Source organism: Pseudochaenichthys georgianus, chromosome 21 (genome assembly GCF_902827115.2).
Source record: "Pseudochaenichthys georgianus chromosome 21, fPseGeo1.2, whole genome shotgun sequence".
In the NCBI taxonomy this organism is placed as follows: Eukaryota; Metazoa; Chordata; class Actinopteri; order Perciformes; family Channichthyidae; genus Pseudochaenichthys; species Pseudochaenichthys georgianus.
In genome coordinates, this window is record NC_047523.1 from 6,560,191 (window position 1) to 6,579,926 (window position 19,736).

At 41.0% G+C, this 19,736-nt stretch overlaps 1 protein-coding gene across 1 annotated transcript in view; it reads right to left on the bottom strand.

The window, feature by feature from the left end:
• hibch (3-hydroxyisobutyryl-CoA hydrolase) overlaps positions 1–19,736 on the bottom strand; it is a 46,331-nt gene that overhangs the window by 1,700 nt on the left and 24,895 nt on the right. The window contains exons 8-12 of the mRNA XM_034109912.2: positions 8,146–8,291; positions 2,327–2,413; positions 2,131–2,189; positions 1,643–1,724; positions 101–220 (exon numbers count right to left, since the gene is read on the bottom strand). Coding sequence (XP_033965803.1) covers positions 101–220; positions 1,643–1,724; positions 2,131–2,189; positions 2,327–2,413; positions 8,146–8,291 — 494 coding nt within the window. The remainder of the gene's footprint in view (positions 1–100; positions 221–1,642; positions 1,725–2,130; positions 2,190–2,326; positions 2,414–8,145; positions 8,292–19,736) is intronic.

The following is a 19,736-nucleotide window of genomic DNA, read 5'->3' on the forward strand; positions in this document are numbered from 1 at the left end:
AAAATAAATGTAAATCAATACGTTGGTGAATGCAATCATTTGCCAATCCTACCCAATTATGAACGAGTGAATGAACTGGAAATGAGTGTTTTGGTTTTACCATGCAGGCCTGGCTCAGCCGATACTCCATCACCAGCACGTCCTGCAGGCTCAGAGCGGCCCCCGCCTGCAGCTGTCTGTAGGTGATCTTCAGGGAGGTGGGGGACATCCTGGACAGCATCTGCAGGAGGACACACTTCTGTGTTAGAGACTCAGACGGAGAGGTGGTGACACAAATATAATATAATATACAATAATACTGGAAAGAAGACGGAGACAGTTATGAATGTTTAATGCACAAGGCGGGACAGTGAGTCAGTGGTGTAGTAGTAACTGAGGAAGTGGGTTTCTAATAGATATTTGATGCCTGAGCTGACCCCCCACTGGCTCTTGTTCAGAGTTTCACGGTTTGAATGAAAACAGGAAAACATGTTTGCTGAAGGGAAGCAGCAGGGGATTTAAGCTAAGCATCAGATCAGTTCTTCAACATGAACATATTTTAAATATTACAGATCAAATAAACAGAAAACAAGAGATACCAGCAGTAAGATTAATCCTGGAGGGGGTGGGGGGTGTAAACTGGGGCATGTGCACTGTTACATAAGATTATACGCCCTTCTACCAGGTTACATCTCAACTGAGTGAAGACGATGTAATAAACTAAATCAGAGAAAAGAAGAACCGGTAAAGCACCCAGTGTCACAATCTCTTGAAAAATGTTAATAAATTGACCAAAGTGTAATAGAAACTCCTAACTGATATTGTCGTATCTTATGGTTTAAACTTTAATATTTATTCAGTTTTTGTGTATATTCAACACATGCTAGCTTGTGACTTTTGTAGCCCAGAACTGTGATGGCCGACAGGTGCAACACACGACAACGGTCCAGAACATTCCCATTAGGAAATACATGATGCAGTTTAATAAACAAGTCAAATAAAAAAACTGTGAGCGCTTGGTGACATTTTGGGATTATAAAGTTGCGCATGTGTTCTCAAGCTGGTGATTGTTTTCTAAGTGCTCCACATGTGTTGTGAAGTTGGTGAAGATGTTTCTTCTTTTGCATGTTTTGGAACATTTTTTGTTCGCTTCTTTTCTGAAACTGCAGCGCGGTTCTCCTAATGGAAGTGTTTTGGCCGTTGTGGGGCGTTTGCACGGGTCGGCCACTGTAGGCCTATAGACCAGAGGAAGGAAAAAATAATAAAAGAACGAAAAAATACCAAAAAAACAAGATAAACAACAAACAAAAATTCAGCAGTCATGGTTGCCAGTGGCCATTTTCAGAGGTTGTTTAGTTGTTTCTCATTCTTACCGATAAGGTTTCTGGTGGGTCATTTCAAAATAAGCAAGGCACTTTTCACCCTCAACGAGTAAACATGTCCAAGCATGAAATCTGTGTCAGTGTTTACAGTAGGACAACATGAAATGATAACATTATCCTTTTGAACACTTGCACACATTACATGAGATAAAAAGCATATTTCAAAAATGTAACATTAGCAAAGCGTAATTACATTCCATTCCATTATCTGTAAACTGGTCATTGTTTCGCTACTACAGCTTGAAAATGACGAGTTCTGAATATAAATCATCATACTGTACCTTTGCCTGTGTGTTGGCGAACTCTGAGCCGTCTGCCTTCAGGTTCTGCACGATGCCCTCCACACTGCTGGAGCTGAACAGCCTGAAGGGGGGGGGGGTTCACACTGTAATTCAAACTCGGCATCAAAAGTTTCCTCAATAACACATCTTCCCGCTTTCAGTGTCTTATAAGTCTATCCTTAAAGCATAAGGCCCTTAAGGCAATAAACCCGCAAATAGTCCCAATCTAACAAAGTATTTATTATAATAACTAGAGATAAGTATTAGCTCAATTGTTGTCAAAAAAAGGATTTATATCATATTTCAAAACGAGCACGAGGAGGGTTAATTATCAAATAGGTTTTAAATGCATATACCGTCATGTACAGCCTCTGGTGTTTCCTATATTTAAAGTTAATAGTATAGAAATAAATACAGATAATGAAGGAAAACCAAACCAACAGCTCACAATAGTCTCAGAGTAACAGAGAAGAGGAACTGAAGCCTACCTGTCGATGTCAGACATGTGCTGCTCCAACACGAAAGGCTTGTCAGCACCCAGAGCGCTCTGTGGAGAGAACCGTCATCTGCCATCATCATGCGAGGCGTTCACAGGAAAACAGACCGTCGGAAACTCTGTGCCGACTGAAGCGGCTCTGGATATTTGTAGTTGAATGTCAGTGGTACACGTGTTAGGGTTCTGACCTGGTTCTGGTAGGAGTCCAGCACTCTGGACACGTCTTCAGCAGAGGGAGACTTCAGGTCCACCAGCTCCTTCTCCAGCTCCGGGATCTGTTCAAATAAAGGCAGGACATTTTCTAAATCTGCATGTTTGTGTGCAGTGGACTGTGTCTGTTTTTACAAACAACTAGGCTATATTCACTTCAGTCCATCATTTTAAAATATAATCACTTCGGTCTCCAAAAACACAGATGGTGACGTCCAAAAGGCCCGACTCGAGGCTTTATGGCAGCCCACAATCCAGTCTGGACTCTATATGAACTCTTTTCTCTTGTTTCTCATGTTTTGCATTTCAGCCTCTGTACATGACTTTGTTCAATTCTTACCTTGAGACCTTAAAACCTGTTAAGCCAACGTTTTTTTCCGAGACTGTGTGTCAGGGCTTCTTAACATTTATGAAACTATTAATGTGTAGCACCAGATTAACGGGAGGAATCTCAGCTAACTGAAGATATGAACCATTTTTACCAAAACAAAAACACAAGTCTCATAAGAAGCGTCTAAATGACCCGAGTGAAAAAATGCAAACTGACTTTGGCACAGAACTAAAGATAAAGATACTAGGGCTGTCAAACGATTACAATTTTTAATCAGATTAATCACAGCTTAAAAATTAATTAATCATGATTAATCACCATTCGAACTATGTCCAAAATATGCCATTTATTTATGAATATTGTTGTGGGAATGGAAAGATAAATGAAAGCAGGCGGATATATCCATTTAACATACAGCAGGGATCACCAACTACATTTGTCCAAGGGCCAAAATGTATCCAATAGACACAATCGCGGGCCAGTGATTTTTATATAGTCCACAATGCTAGTGGAGCACGCTCAGGTACTGCGGACCTTTAATGTATTATCTGAAACGATGTAATAACTTTTAAAACTTGTTCCAGTCACTTGCCCCATGCATTCAGCAGCAGCAGGCCATTCACTTTGATTTGATCTATGAAATGTCATCATTTCGACAATAAAGAAATGCTACATAAACGTTATCTTGCAAATTTTATCCAACCATCTCCGTTTCTAACTTTCAATATATTTTAAAAGAGATCTCTCTCTCTCATCTGCGTGCGGGGGCGGGGCCTCACAGACACGCTGCATCTCTCTCTCGCTCACAGACATGCTGCAGCGCCGTGCAGTGTACACACAGTTCTGCCGGTAATGAATATTACATTTTGTGAGGAAACCTTTCCACCAATAACTCCAATAAGTATTCCAAAATGTATTCACTTCAGGTTTATGAAAGTAACTGTAATCAGATTACTCGTTTTTGAAATGTAACGCCAGCTGAATACAGTTAGCCTACTTGATTTTTATATTCTGCGTAACGCCGTTACATGTATTCCGTTACAACCAGTCTAGGTTACAACCCAACCCTGCTTCTAGGCTACTGTCCCGCAGCTCCTGCCTCTCTGTTGGAGTCCGTCGCAGCGGGGCTACTGCTGCGGAGTGCACAAAGCAGACTCTTCACAACGAAGTGTTACTTCTTCTTGAAGGCAGGGAAGGTTTCGCAGTACGCAGTCTACTGTCCCGCAGCTGTTGCCTCTCTGTTGGACTCCGGTACTGCACCTTACTCACGACGTTGTAAAAGAAACGCAGTAACCACTCAGCTAACGCCACAGTCACCCCCGTGCGGGCCGGATGAGAATGTCTGGCGGGCCGGATGTGGCCCGCGGGCCGCCAGTTGGTGGTCACTGGCCTATGCAATACTTTAGATGACGTCTTGTTCTTATTGTTTCAAAGGCATGGCCAAAGGTTTGCCTTCTGGACTCTGGAGGCCAGAAGCTTGCTGGAGGGAACCCTTCAGCCAATATTCAGAGTGCCACTACAGGTTATCTCCCTCGAGAGGGAACAGCAGACCCCGCCTCACCCCCAGTGAAGAAACAGCAGACCCCGCCTCACCCCCAGTGAAGAAACAGCAGACCCCGCCTCACCCCCAGTGAAGAAACAGCAGACCCCGCAATAAAAATAAATAAAAATGTATTCTGAACTGAAATGCCTCTCGGTCAATCTGCTTGTTTATCTTTTGCAGGCTGGTGCATGAACACACTAACAGTTGTTTTTCAGTAATCTAGCACCTCTTCGAAGACACCTTTGATTTATTAATAATAATAATGAAACGAGAATTATGATACTGTAGAAGGAACAGTGTTTAACAGTGTTGTTTTCTTTTGAATAATAATGAAACGAGAATTATAAACATACCCAAAACTAAATTAACAGTGTTGTTTAATATACATATAAAAGACATAAAAGACTATATTTTTGAAATTCTCAACTAAATTAACAGAATATATATCTGAACATTCATGTGAACGTGTGTTGACTGTCACGTGCTCCGTCACATGCCGCCGTCACGCGGGACCCCGTCACGTGACGGAGCACGTGGCGCGGGACCTGTGTGCGGTCGTGACGCGGGACCTGTGTGTGTGGTTCTGTAACTGCTGTCTCCGACGCTGCAGCTTCATACTATTGCCTTATTTGGTAACGTGTTGGTGTGTGTAGAATTTTCCCTCGATTCCATTGGCTCTAGCGGTTATACAGAGATTTCATTCGTCAAAATCGACCAAAGGGGGCCAGAGATATGGAAAATCCACCCAAAAGTGTTTTTTTGTTGCTAAATCCCTCTAAAAAGGTCACATTTAAAGTGTTTTGCATCAATCTTGATACAGGGTACTTATTATATGTTGTACTTTGGATTCCTAAAGCTTTTAGTCTACTAACCCATCATTCAAGGTTAGTTTTCACTATAAGTACAAAATATGTTTTGGACGGACACTATAATTTACAGTTTTTTACTATGTTCAATCTGAATTTTCTTTAAAATAAAAAACATCTATATTGATTCTGACTTTTCTACATCCAACTCACAGGTTTATCATTACTTTGAGAACAAAGATTATTAATGTAACCCTTTTAGAAGTGTAGATATGGTCATTTGTTCTGGGAATGTCATTTTCGAGCCTGAGACCTGAAAAACAGGCTCAGGGTTGAACAGGTTAAATGTTAATTGTTTCAAAATAATGTTATTGGTTAACTCTCAGGAGGGCTTTTTTGTTAATAAGCTATGCTTTCTTCCATCCAATTAAAGTTCCTTAATTTTTACATTTATTTTCCTGAGCCTTAAGTTGAAAAAAAGGAATTGTGTGACATCATGGTGACCACAGTCAATACTTCTCACTGAGGAAACTCTCTGAAGAACTGACTAATCCTCTTCAGAAATGTCAGAATTTCTGAGCTATGGGGAGAGGGACAGTCCAGTATACATAATTGTTCTATACATTCTAAACACAGATTAATTCAGTTTAAAGTCCTACATAGGCTTCACTACTCTAAAACCAAGCTAAGTAAGAAATTAAATCTGTTTCCCCCATTTGCGACAGATGAGGGTCGTTATCACACCTATTTTCAGCTATAAAACTTATTCTTCAGATCTTTTATAATTTTTACAGTTTTTGAGATATTTAACTTAGTTTGGAGCTTGGTAAAGAGGCCTTCTTCAGATTTTAACATGAGTGTGTATTGCGCAGCTCGTTAAGGCTTAGAGTGCGTGATGAGAGTGGAGGAGAGCTTGAAATTCGCCTTAAATTCTTTTTTAAAACGGCCATAATTCCCAAAACCTACACTCCTTGGACATCATTTGTTGTGAAAAACGTAAGAAAACCTCTCATACGTTGAAAAATTAAGAACAAAATTAAACAAAATGCCTCCTGAGGGCATAAAGTGACAACAACGTTCAACTTGTCTACATTAAGGCCCATTGTACATCAAGCCTGATCTGTCCTCAGAGCAGCAGCTGCACACCTTTAGTAAATCTGTCAAAAATGCCACATTATGGACCCGAAAGTACACAAACAGCAGATTCCGACGCTCCTCACGGTCCTGACATCCTCCACGCGTTGTCATTTTACGAAAGCAGCTACCGTTTTTGTTTGCTATCGTTAGAAATGTAAGAGGTTTATTTCTCATTCAGAACATTGGAAAGGCTCTCCTTTCACAGCACATCTCCATGGAAACCTTTGATCTCTGGGCTCACACACAGGTGTTATGATTAGGTGCTCAGCACAGAAACAAACACTGACAAACAGACTGGAGTTTAAAGACTGTCTCAGCCTATTCTTTTCTGTCTGATGGAGACTTCATACTGACTTCAGCACGTTCCACATATTTATACATTATTGGTGACGTATGGTTTTAGTTCAAAAGTTTGCAGTTAAAATATTCTGCTGCTTTTCAAAGCCTTTTTACTTTCTTTTCTCTTCTTAATACACATTCATTCACTACTACTTTCATTTAATATCTAACTCCTTCAGCCTACTTTCAGCAACAGAAACCATTCAACTATTACATTATTCACCTATTTCAGGACATTGAGGTTATACATTTTGTTGTTTATACCTTTTTTAAACCTTTTCTTTTAAATATTAAGCTTCTTCACTATTTTTACTGCTCTTCCAGTTTAACATTTCACTTTCAAGTTTCCAACAAAGTCATTGCAATGCATTTTAGCTTTAACCATTTTGATTCAAATAATTTCACTTTTCTGCATTTCTCTGCTAAGTTCAGCAACACACTTACTTGGTTTTTGTAGCTACAGAGACCATTCAGCTAATAACATATTGAGCTTTTTCTACTTTTTCAGCTAAAGTCAGCAACAAATGTACACAGTTTAGAGCATTCACACGCATTTTCAGCAGGAAATGCATTTTCTAGTTGTGTCTGATGTTTGGCAATCCATCCCCAGTTATCTTTTTTATTTTTTTACCCTTGGCCTTTTTGTTTATGTCTACGATGCTGTCGACTGGCAGCTTTAGACTATTCTCAGGAATTGTCAATGTATACCCAGCTTTTTTTTCTTGTAGGCCATTTAAAGGTTTCGGGTACCTACTTACTGTATATTGTGTATGTCTTTGCTTTATTTTAACTAAAAGAAAAATTCAAAATAAAGTATTACAAAAAAAAAAGAAATGTGAATGTATTCTCTTCTGTGCAGGTTTTAACTAATATGGCAGCACTGGGGAAATGCAAGTGCACTTGACATTCTCCAAAACTGTTTTTAATTTGCGTTTTCCTTCACTTAGAAAATAACACAAAGATGCTATAAATATAGAGATGATACGAAAAATTCCACCCTGTCCTGAAAATCAAGGTCACAATCCAAAACCTTACGCAGACTGTGCTGCGGGCTGCTCTGACCTCACACCAGCAGCAGGACAAACTCAGCCTGAACTTGGAGCAGCTGGGGAGAGTTGGCACCTTTATACAAGAGTGAGACACACAGTGACTCAGCATGCCAGTGACCAGTTGACCTTTAACCGCCACGCTGCACTATACCATGCACACGTGTGCTCAAGTATATCAGAAATCCTAGCTCATCAAGTGTTTGTATGCAGCCTTTTATATCAACCATGAAGATAAAAACTCAAAAAGCTAAATCCTGCAGGTACATTAGCTTTCAATAAGCAAAGTGCTACATAAAGTATTGAGATTTAAAAAATTAGAATTATTGGACAAGTTGCAGTAAAAACAGATGGGTTTTCGGCTGTGCTGATATCAGTGGGTAGTGTCTCTCCAGTTTGGGGCCAGGAAAGCAAACGGGTGAGTTTTTGTTGAGGTATCCCACTTGCAGTGAAGGAGTTGCACGCCAATCGGCTGGTGCAGAGCGCAGTGCAGATACTGCACTGATTGGTTTAAACATATGGTGACATAGGAAGGGCAGCCAGTGAAGGTGGCGGAGCGATGGAGTGTTTGATCTACTGACGGGAGCTATCGTACCTTCTCAGACTCCACAAAGTGAGTGGCGACTCCAGCTCTCTGCACGTCACGACCCTTCAGACGGAATCCCGTCAATGCCAGAAATAGTCCAAGCTGCCCCTGCAGCCTTGGCAGGAAATAGCCCCCTCCCACATCAGGGAATAGCCCTGTAAAAATAAAACAGAAAAGAATACACATTCAGTTCATAAAGACCACCCCTCACTGTTCACTCTGTCAAGGTACCCAACAATTACACCAAAGCAGGACATAGACTGGATTTTGGGGCTGATTTTGATATGAATGTTGCTGACATTTGATATATAACATCCTATAGTGATGCAAATCCATTTGAATTGTTCAAAAGCTAGCAAGGTTTCCTGAAAATTAAGAGGAATTTCATTACTAACCACCCCATAAATAACAAGTGGATAAACAAGTAAAGAATATTAGGCTTCTGTTTTTTTATGACACTGCATCACAGAAGCATTCATTTTAATAAAACAGCAAGGGTTGGAACTTATTTATTCATTATGGATTAGTTTCTGGTGGTTAATTTTACATACACAAGTCCATCCTTTAGTCTAAAACATAAAAACAAGTGAAAACATCAGTGCCTTGTAGGTTGTGAAAAACTAAAAAATATGTAGGAAAACCCAATAGAAACTAAATATTTCTCATATTTGACACAATTAAATGAGTCCCTCGACCAATGCATTAAACCAGCATATTGTAGCTTTTTTATGCTCATTGTAAAAAAAAGAAGGACAGCAGTCATTGTTCTCCCTTCTAAAATATATATCCACCTCAGTCAGAGGTGATTTATGTCCAGTAGGATTAAGTACATCCGTTATCAAAACAAAAAAATTATTGCTGGCTAAAATCTAAACAAGCGGTTTACGAGCAATTATGATTATGAAAGATATACAGCCTTAATCTGTACGGAATGTATTCTGATTCTCAATAAGGTTTCCATTCGATTTCAATATTTAGACAGATCCCATTGGTCAATGTCGGGTTTCAGACGACTTTCGTATCGTGACGAGAGGTGAAGGGGGGGGGGATTATATGAGTTGACCTGATTCACGGCTGAAAATGTAATATAATAAATGTGGCAGATTATGGCTGTTGTTCAGAATGTGAGCACTGCCGGGTCAAATCTGTTAATCCCTCCACAGAGGGGGTATATGTGAGGGTACGAGAGAGTGTGTGTGTGTGTGTGTGTGTGTGTGTGTGTGTGTGTGTGTGTGTGTGTGTGTGTGTGTGTGTGTGTGTAACTTTTCAACTATCGGCCATTTTCACGGCAAACATTAGGATTTGGCTTCACAGGAAGGAGCAGGTGTAACTACTTATTATTCATTGGGATTAACAATGGCTAATGCTAATGCTAACCTTGGGATGGGGAGGGACGGAGTCCAGTCAGCCCACAGTACTTTCTTTTTACTTTCAGTCATCAATGCTGGGAAGAAGTCACATACAGTGTTTTGAATTCATCTTGTAATGTTCTAGCTTCAGGGAACTCACCATGGATCAGCTTTCGTACAAAGCTCTTTTCAAACATTTATTATTAAAATGTGAAGAACAGTGTGACTTTAGTACTCAGAGAATTTAGGACACCCCCCCATGCTTCAAACTCTTACTAAGTACATCCTCTGTGATCAGGGGCCTCATTTATAATGCTGTGCGTAGGATTCACGTGGGAAGGTTGCTTACGTAGTAGAAATCCAAAAAATAGGTACAGAAATGTTCCGACATTTTCCGATTCACCAAACATTGCGTACCGGCGAGGAAATTGCGGACAGCACTTCCTATGCTTCCAGGGCTTCACGTAACGCCCATATTTGCCTATAAATAGTCAAAGAAACGCCCATTCTTTCATTCATTCATTCATTCTGACTGACTGACTGCATGAAGAAGATCGCAGGAAATGACGACAGAACAGCTAAAAAACACATCTCACACCGTGTCAGATTTTGGTTATTTTGGGGAGGTCGAGATAAATCATATTGTTTGGTGGATGCAGTTTGAACCAGAGTAGCAGCATGGAGGTTGGATCAGCACCAAAATAAATAAATAAGTGGTCCGAAAAAGGTTCATGACAAAAAAAAATACACATAGCCTTGCTCAGGCAGTGTGTTTGTACCGGGGACAGGAGACCCCCCCCTTGATGAGAAACTGTAAGAAATGATCGGGGAATCCCTCCGGAGTGGAGTCATGACGACTGGATCTGAATTAGGCCTATGTTTTCGTATTTGGTGGTTGTGTCCCAGCTGTCGATCAGCTGTGCGCACCGTCTCCACTGCAGCAACTCTATATCCACCAGTTAAAGGAAATACAACTAATGTGTTGTGTTATATTAGCTGTACAATTTACCACATATGGTGTTCTTAGTTTCCATACCTCCTGTGTTTTATGAGCGACTTATCAAGTCTTAGCAAACGGCATAAAACATGATTAAACATGGTAGTATATAAAACCATGCTCGTACAACCTATAGAAATGCAAAACCGCATCATTTATGAGAAAACATTTCATTACATTAACACAACATATTCGAGGTGGTTTTAAATAACATATCCGTATTTATTTATTTCTCCAAGTTATGTTTTTGTGTACACTGAGGAGTCGCAAACAGGCGTTTGTTTAATTAAGATTGCTTTAATCAATGTTTGAAAATGAATTCTTCATATATGATAAATGAGGTAACATTTTGTTTATGGTATTATTTCCACACATTTCTCTCCATCCTTCCTTCTGCCAACGGTGTCGCAGTTTCTCGTCTCTCCCGTTTTTGTGCTTAGTGCGTACGCATGGGTTAGAGTTTGCGTGGAGGACCGCACGTTTTCCCGTCAAGTTAGTATTTTATAAATCGCAAACATTGCGTAGAAACTGGCGTACGCCATTTTTTGAGCGTATATCCCTTTATAAATGAGGCCCCAGGCCTGTGCCATCTCATTTCTTCCTGTATTTAACTATGATCAAGATAGGCCCACTCTTGATTAATATCTCTGATATTCTCTTAGAAACAGAAGCTTTCAGAAATGCCCATGAAAGTTCATTTGTTGTCGGATGGTATGTCAATATATAATAATTTAAGTTTTTATTTTTAAATGACTGAGGCAAATTAGTCCGAGTGGTAGCTACAGACACGTCAAACTATATATATATTAATTTATCGTTTATATATTGACACAACAATGATACTTTTTATTTTAGGGTTTATTAGTTTTGAATATTTCTATATATATATTCGCTATATTTTGCCTGAATCAAATTGTTCACACAAGAGAGGCTTTTAAGCAGAGGAGGGAATTAACTAAGTACATTTACTCAAGTACTGTACTTAAGTACAATTTTAAGATACTTGTACTTGAGTATTTCCATGTTATGCTACTTTGTACTTCTCCTCCACTACAATTCAGAGGTAAATCGTGCACTTTTACTCCACTACATTTATTTAATACCTTCAGGTACTTTACAGATCTGGATGAATGATGTGAAATATAATCAAGTGTTAAATCAGACTTTAGTTCCACCTGGAGTAAATTCACAAGCTACCCTGCTGCAGAGTCCTGCACGGGTCTGATTTTCAAGACCCGCTCCCGCCCCGCACCCACGACGTGCAATACCGAACCTGCCCCGCTACCCGCACATATTGCCAGTTACACTGAACAAAAATATAAATGCAACACTTTTGTTTTTGCTCCCATTTTTCATGAGATGAACTCAAAGATCTAAAACATTTTCTATATACACGAAATAACCATTTCTCTCAAATATTGTTCACAAATCTGAAAAAATCTGTGATAGTGAGCACTTCTCCTTTGCCGAGATAATCCATCCCACCTCACAGGTGTGGCATATCAAGATGCTGATTAGACAGCATGATTATTGCACAGGTGTGCCTTAGGCTGGCCACAATAAAAGGCCACTCTGAAATGTTCAGTTTTATCACACAGCACAATGCCACAGATGTCGCAAGTTTTGAGGGAGCGTGCAATTGGCATGCTGACAGCAGTTATGTCCACCAGAGCTGTTGCCCGTGAATTGAATGTTCATTTCTCTACCATAAGCCGTCTCCAAAGGCGTTTCAGAGATTTTGGCAGTACATCCAACCGGCCTCACAACCACAGTCCACGTGTAACCACACCAGCCCAGGACCTCCACATCCAGCATGTTCACCTCCAAGATCGTCTGAGACCAGCCACTCGGACAGCTGCTGCAACAATCGGTTTGCATAACCAAAGAATTTCTGCACAAACTGTCAGAAACCGTCTCCGATGGCAGACAGCGTCGTGGCGTCGTGATGGGTGAGCGGTTTTCTGATGTCAATGTTGTGAATCGAGTGGCCCATGGTGGTGGTGGGGTTATGGTATGGGCAGGCGTATGTTATGGACGACGAACACAGGTGCATTTTATTGATGGCATTGTGAATGTACAGATACCGTGACGAGATCCTGAGGCCCATTGTTGTGCCATTCATCCACGACCATCACCTCATGTTGCAGCATGATAATGCACCGCCCCATGTTGCAAGGATCTGTACACAATTCCTGGAGGCTGAAAACATCCCAGTTCTTGCATGGCCAGCATACTCACCGGACATGTCACCCATTGAGCATGTTTGGGATGCTCTGGATCGGCGTATACGACAGCGTGTTCCAGTTCCTGCCAATATCCAGCAACTTCGCACAGCCATTGAAGAGGAGTGGACCAACATTCCCCCCCAATAAAGCAAAACTGCACGTTTCAGAGTGGCCTTTTATTGTGGCCAGCCTAAGGCACACCTGTGCAATAATCATGCTGTCCAATCAGTATCTTGATATGCCACACCTGTGAGGTGGGATGGATTATCTCGGCAAAGGAGAAGTGCTCACTATCACACATTTTTTCAGATTTGTGAACAATATTTGAGAGAAATGGTTATTTTGTGTATATAGAAAATGTTTTAGATCTTTGAGTTCATCTCATGAAAAATGGGAGCAAAAACAAAAGTGTTGCATTTATATTTTTGTTCAGTGTAGTTCCGCAACCCGACCCGTCGGCACAAGATCCGCAACCTGACCCGAACCCGCATATATATGAGCAGTGAAAACGTGCAATTATTAACACACGCAGTTGCATTGTCGATTGTCAAACCTCAGATTGAGGAGGAACAATGCGGATTCCGTCCTGGTCGTGGAACGACGGATCAGCTTTTTACTCTCGCAAGGATCCTGGAGGGGGCCTGGGAGTACGCTTATCCGGTCCGAGTATGGGGTGAGGGGGTCTCTACTCAGGGCCATCCAATCTCTGTACTCCCAAAGCGAGAGCTGTGTCCGGGTCCTCGGCAGTAAGTCGGACTCATTTCCGGTGAGGGTTGGCCTCCGCCAGGGCTGCGCTTTGTCACCAATCCTGTTTGTAATATACATGGATCGGATTTCGAGGCGTAGTCGTGAGGGAGGGGGTCTGCAGTTCGGTGGAAAAAGGATTGCACCACTGCTTTTTGCAGATGATGTGGTTCTAATGGCTTCATCGGTCTGCGACCTTCAGCACTCACTGGATCGGTTCGCAACCGAGTGTGAAGCGGCTGGGATGAGGATCAGCACCTCCAAATCTGAGGCCATGGTTCTCAGCAGGAAACCGATGGACTGTCCACTCCAAGTAGGGAATGAGTCCTTAACCCAAGTGAAGGAGTTCAAGTATCTCATGGTCTTGTTCTCGAGTGAGGGAACAATGGAGCGTGAGATGGGCTGGAGAATCCGAGCAGCGGGAGCAGTACTGCAGTAGCTTTACCACACCGTTATGGGTGGGTCATGACCGAAAGAACGAGATTGCGGATACAAGCGGCCGAGATGGGTTTTCTCCGCCGGGTGGCTGGTGTCTCCCTTAGGGATAAGGTGAGAAATTCAGTCATCCGGGAGGGACTCGGAGTTGAACCACTCCTCCTTCGCGTCGAAAGGAGCCAGTTGAGGTGGTTCGGGCACCTAGTTAGGATGCCACCTGGGCGCCTCCCTAGGGAGGTGTTCCAGGCACGTCCAGCTGGGAAGAGACCAAGGGGTAGACCTAGTACCAGGTGGAGAGATTATATCTCTTCGCTGGCCTGGGAGCGCCTTGGGATCCCCCAGTCAGAGCTGGTTGATGTCGCCAGGGAAAAGAAAGTTTGGGGCTCTCTGCTGGAACTGCTACCCCCGCGACCCGACCACGGATAAGCGGGAGAAGATGGATGGATGGATATATTATTCTGAAATGGACCAATCTGCACAATGACTACTTTTACTTTTGGTACTTTAAGGTGAGACACTACAGGTGAATAGGGTATGTTTTTAACTTAAAGATATCAGCTATACATTTCTCGAGTTAATTACTTACATTAAGACAATTGTTTTTTGTATTACAAGTTTTCTGTTTAAATGAGCCATAATCTCTCTAAATATGCGCATATTTTAATACATTTCAGGAACACAAATCTGAACATTGGATAAAGCCAGGTTCAAAATTCTTGTTTCATTTTGTAGTCATATTAGAATCTAATGTTTTTACAGAAGGGATTTTCGATATCTCTTTGTATCACTCCATAAATCAGAAAATACTGTCAACAGCCCTAGATTATCAATCTCCGCCATGTTTTTAGGTATAAAATGTTATATAATTCAGACTATGAATGATATATGAACAAACCCTTCTGTAAAAACCTTCAGAATATTGATAAGAATATAACTGGAAGGTTTGGTGTATGTACGTGCTACTGAAGTGGACATTTCTCATTCAGAATATGAGAAAAAACTAATTTTGAGAAAACAACCTTTAAAGATTGCCGTGTGGCGCTAACCCTGTTCTTTGGACGAGAGCTTGCGCATCAACGCACTCCGTGACGGTATTTCATAGTCAGGGTCATTTTGTTTTTTGTCTAACCTTTGTACTTTCACGATTGGTTGCTGATACAAAAAAAATGACCATATTCGGATCCGATGAGATTGTGCAGGAGAGACGGAGGTTGCGGTCGAATAGTCCAAAGATCAGCTCCTATCGTCTAACCCTATCGTCTATTCCTTGACCTCTGTGTGAAACATCACGGGGTTAAGGGATAGTGGATAGGAGAATTCAAAAGGATTTAGGAGAAGAGAATGCTTTGAGAATTACGTTAGAATGCTAACTTTTGGTGAATCTAGGAGAAATCGCAAATAGACAAACTATAGTAAAAATAAACATCTAAATGTGTATTTTGTACGTTTTCCTAAAAAGATAGCGAGGTGTGACCCCAGCATGCTGAAGAGGATTAGCAAAGATTTCCTGCCTTTGTGCCAAGAGGGTTTTAAAGACGCAGGCGGATTCTTTCTCGATGAAAAATGTGACTTTGCGTTACATATTTGATGTGCTACTTCAGATGCAAGCACTGAAAAACACGACAGTTTAATGCATGGATTAGGAAGAAAACAAGATGAAAGACACACACACACACACACACACACACACACACACACACACACACACACACACACACACACACACACACACACACACACACACACACACACACACACACACACACACACACACACACACACACACACACACACACACACACACACACACACCACACACACACACACACACACACACACACACACACACACACACACACACACACACACACACACACACACACACACACACACACACAATAGCCAATCTGGTGCAATTGAACTGGCGTCTCATTTCCTCCTACTCTTTATCGTGGCCTTGCCTTTTCGAAAATCCCACACACGAACCTAACACGAACCTAAGCCAGCCTTTCCTTCCTGCACCCTTTTCCTCTGCTGAAAACATCATCTCCAGACATGTGATTCTACTACACACCACCACACGGAGCAAAGCATCAGCTGAAGATTTATTATATATTCCTACCCTTAGAATCTTCAGGAATAAGCTTGATCAGGATGACGTGAGTGTACTTGGAAGTTGCACACAGTCAATAGAGTGGTGCAGGAATGAGTCCTAAAACCCAGAAATAAGTCAGCATTTTAGCACTTTCAGTTAGCTTGTCTCGTAGTTATTGGATTTTTGAACATGTTTGTGTTTAGATGCCTGAAAAACAGCTGTGCTTAACAAGCTGATGAGAGTTTTCACTTTTTGTTTTACGACATAAAATACGTCAGTATCAACCCAGCTTGCGATATCTAAAGCTTTTTCGCTTCATAAACACGGTGGTCGCTAACAAGTAACTCTATGAGACTATTAAATGCCATAATTTCAAACATTAGCCAAATTGAGCTTAGCATTGGTGATGCGCAGCCATGCAACTGTGATGTCAAAGTCAATGTAGTTTATTTATAGCTTCCTGACAATTGCATTTATGTTTTGAAAATAATGAAAGTTCTATAAATATGTGGAGATTATCCTGCTGAACAAAACAATTATCATTAACATATTTGCCACAGATCTTAGTTTCTGCAATATTCCACAATCTAATGGAAAAAAAGACAGTATTTTGACGAGGGAGCCCTTTCAATACTAACAAATAAACATTAAAGCTGCAGTATGACTGATCAGCCTTCTGCACAAAATACTCAAAACTCTTCCACCTTATTCCAACACAAATATAATCAAATTAGGGCAGAAAGTCTGTCAAGAGTTTAAAGTGATCATCAATGAAGCTCCAGTTCCACCTCAATATCCATTAGCCATCTTCATGCAGTGAATCCACTGAGGAGAGCTGTTTGGTTCACAGTCTCTTTCTTGCCACACAACTTGTGGGATTAATGCTTTGGTATTACATATTGCTGCAAATAGTTAAATACAATTATACTCTTACACAATTATAGAACTGTGATAAACCGTCTGGATGAGAAGCAGCTAGTTTAACGTCAGCTGTGATTCATTAGTTGTTGGAGATTTGTTACTAATCTCATCAGAGCCTCAGGAGACGGCCATCTGTCTAATTAGCTAAAGAGCAAACTAAAGCTTATCCTGCGCTGTAAAACACCAAGACATCTTCTGATGCTTTCTACATGAAGCAAGCTATTTAGATAGTGATAAAGTAGAATTATGTATTATTGCAATTTCTTCTGGTTTCATAAAATAAAAAACCCACCCAAAATAGGTCCTTTCCTGTGCATTGATTTTTTTTTAAACAAAATAAATTTGGATAGCCGTCACCGAGGATTGCATCTTAATAATAGTTTTATTTTAATCCTCTTAAAACAAGAATACATTTAGGAATATATACGTGTGCAGTGAGATTTGTCAGTCATGTCTTTATATGCGTGTTTGCTGTCATTGTCAGCTTCTCACTACAGTATATCAAGAGTGCTAGGTCATGTAGTTTAAATACATGTACATTATACAGATCATGATACTTGGTGGAAGGGTGTAGCAAATTGATCACTATGCCATTACACAATTTGAGTTTTACCTTTGTTACCATTGCCAGTACCTTTCACTTGGTGTCAAAACATTTTTTCCAACAAAGAATATTCATACAAATACCCCCTTAAGTCAGAACAAAGTATTGTTTGAACACAATTCATTACAACACAGCAGTGTTTGCATGTCCATGTTGTTTCTACATTAGAACATACGGCTCATGAACACACTGAAGTCGGAAATACAAATTCTAAGGTAATGGGACCATCCAAGGAGCATGGTCCTTGGCAATGGTATGCGTTCTGCTTTTGTTGCAATAAACCTTAATTTTTTGTAGACAAATTTTGCTTGGAATAATTCATTTAGGCAGCAAAAAAGCAGAGACCTCCGCAAAGACCAAGTGCCCTTTCTTGCAAAGTTAATATAAGTGAAAAATCATGCTTGCATGATTTGAATGACGATCGGACCATTTTGATTTTCATGGAGCTAACTAGGAAATGTTAGCATGCTAACACTCTAACCCGGTTATGGTGAATGTAGTGAACATTACTTTATAAACTTTTATCATTGTCAATGTGAGCATTTAACAATTACGTTTAATTGTTTATGAGCATGTACAACTGACAGAAAGTGTTATAACCTGTTAGATCTCTCCAATGGTTGATCTACTTTACCCATCATCCTTCTGTCCCCTGATTTCTATCTCCTGCATCCTAGTGTCTTTCCCATTTTAAAATGAGAAATGAAGTCAACACACATCCTGGGTATTGAGACTTCCTGCCCTTACCCATTTATATCAGGATGAGGTCAACTCTCAGCTGCTGTTCTGAATACATCTCATCTCTCCCTCTGTGTATTCCTCCCTGCTTCCCACACAGACAGACCTCATGTCTATGAATGCATTTGAATGGGATCCAGCTGGAAGTGCAACTGTAATCACAGCTCCTAAATTATTAATGGTCTAGATCAGGGGTGTCGGAAACCTTTTTAATATGAAGTGCCATTTAAAAAGAATGTGTTATCAGTGTGCCGTGAACTGTCCCCGGTGTGTCAGGGAACTCACCAAGTGTCAGAAAACACAACCCTCTCTCTTTTCCTCCATACCCAAATCTCTAAAAACGGGGCTGCAACGGAGCTGATTATTCTTTGAATTTTTCTGAGGTCAGAAAAGGGGTGCTCCGCCTATAGAGAGGCGAAGTCCCTCCCTTTCCGGGGAACTTCATGGGACCTTATTTCGGAAAAAGTATGTATTGAAGTCAATGGCGAGAGAAAGATTATCTTTCGGTCCCGTTTGAATTGTGCCACGAATTACACATGATGTTTGTCAATTTAAAAGATAATTTTGCAAGTCAAAAAAAAAAAAATGTGTCGTAAAACTGTGAAGTAAGTAAGTGAACTACATCTCCCGTCTCGCACCACATACCAAGACGGCCGTCACGTTAGCACATTTCACTTCTTTCTTTCAGAATGAGGCGAAAAGTATTAAAAGAGGTGAAAATCACTACAAGTCTGGGCACGTTGAGAGCTGTGCACACACAAGGGGAGTTAGTCTACCTGCTCTTCACGTAGCTCTATATGTCGTCGTTTAGGTGCTTTTTTTTCTGGAGATAGGCACTGCTCAATCCACTCCTCCACAGTAAGGCCACCCCGGAGGTCGAAGTTAACTTTAAATGTTTCCATCTTAAGCTTTGTTAGTTAGTTAGTTTCGTAACGGATGTAATTTAACATTTGTAACGGTTGTAGCTTTTCTCAGATGCGGAGGGATACATGACTTGTGAAAAGTAACTACAATTCTACCCGTAATATACGCTCATTATATCACGGTTAAGAACCAATCAGATTGCTGGATTTGACTTGTCCGTTTTATAAACAAATTTAAATAATTGGTTTAAACGGCATATTAATAATAATGATGACCGTCCGTTCTGTGATTCTCCAGAACACACAGATGGCCAGTCCGCCCCTGTGTAGCATATTATTTTCGATGATCGATGAGCAGATCGCCACTGGGCTTTCAACTAAAGACACAGCCACGCAAAAAACGGCGGCATTTGTACAGCTCCTTATGGGTAGCCTACTGCAATTTGTGAAGTGCGTGCGCGCTCCGGCAGCACTACACCCCTGATCGTTTCACCACGGAGGAAAGCAGCAGCAAGTCGACTGGAGTTAAAGAGAGCAGGGCTGCGTTGCGTGCATGGCTTCCTTCTGCAGGTAATGGGGAGACGAGCTCTGGTGGCGGTCTCGTTCAGGATCCGAAAATAAAATGTAAA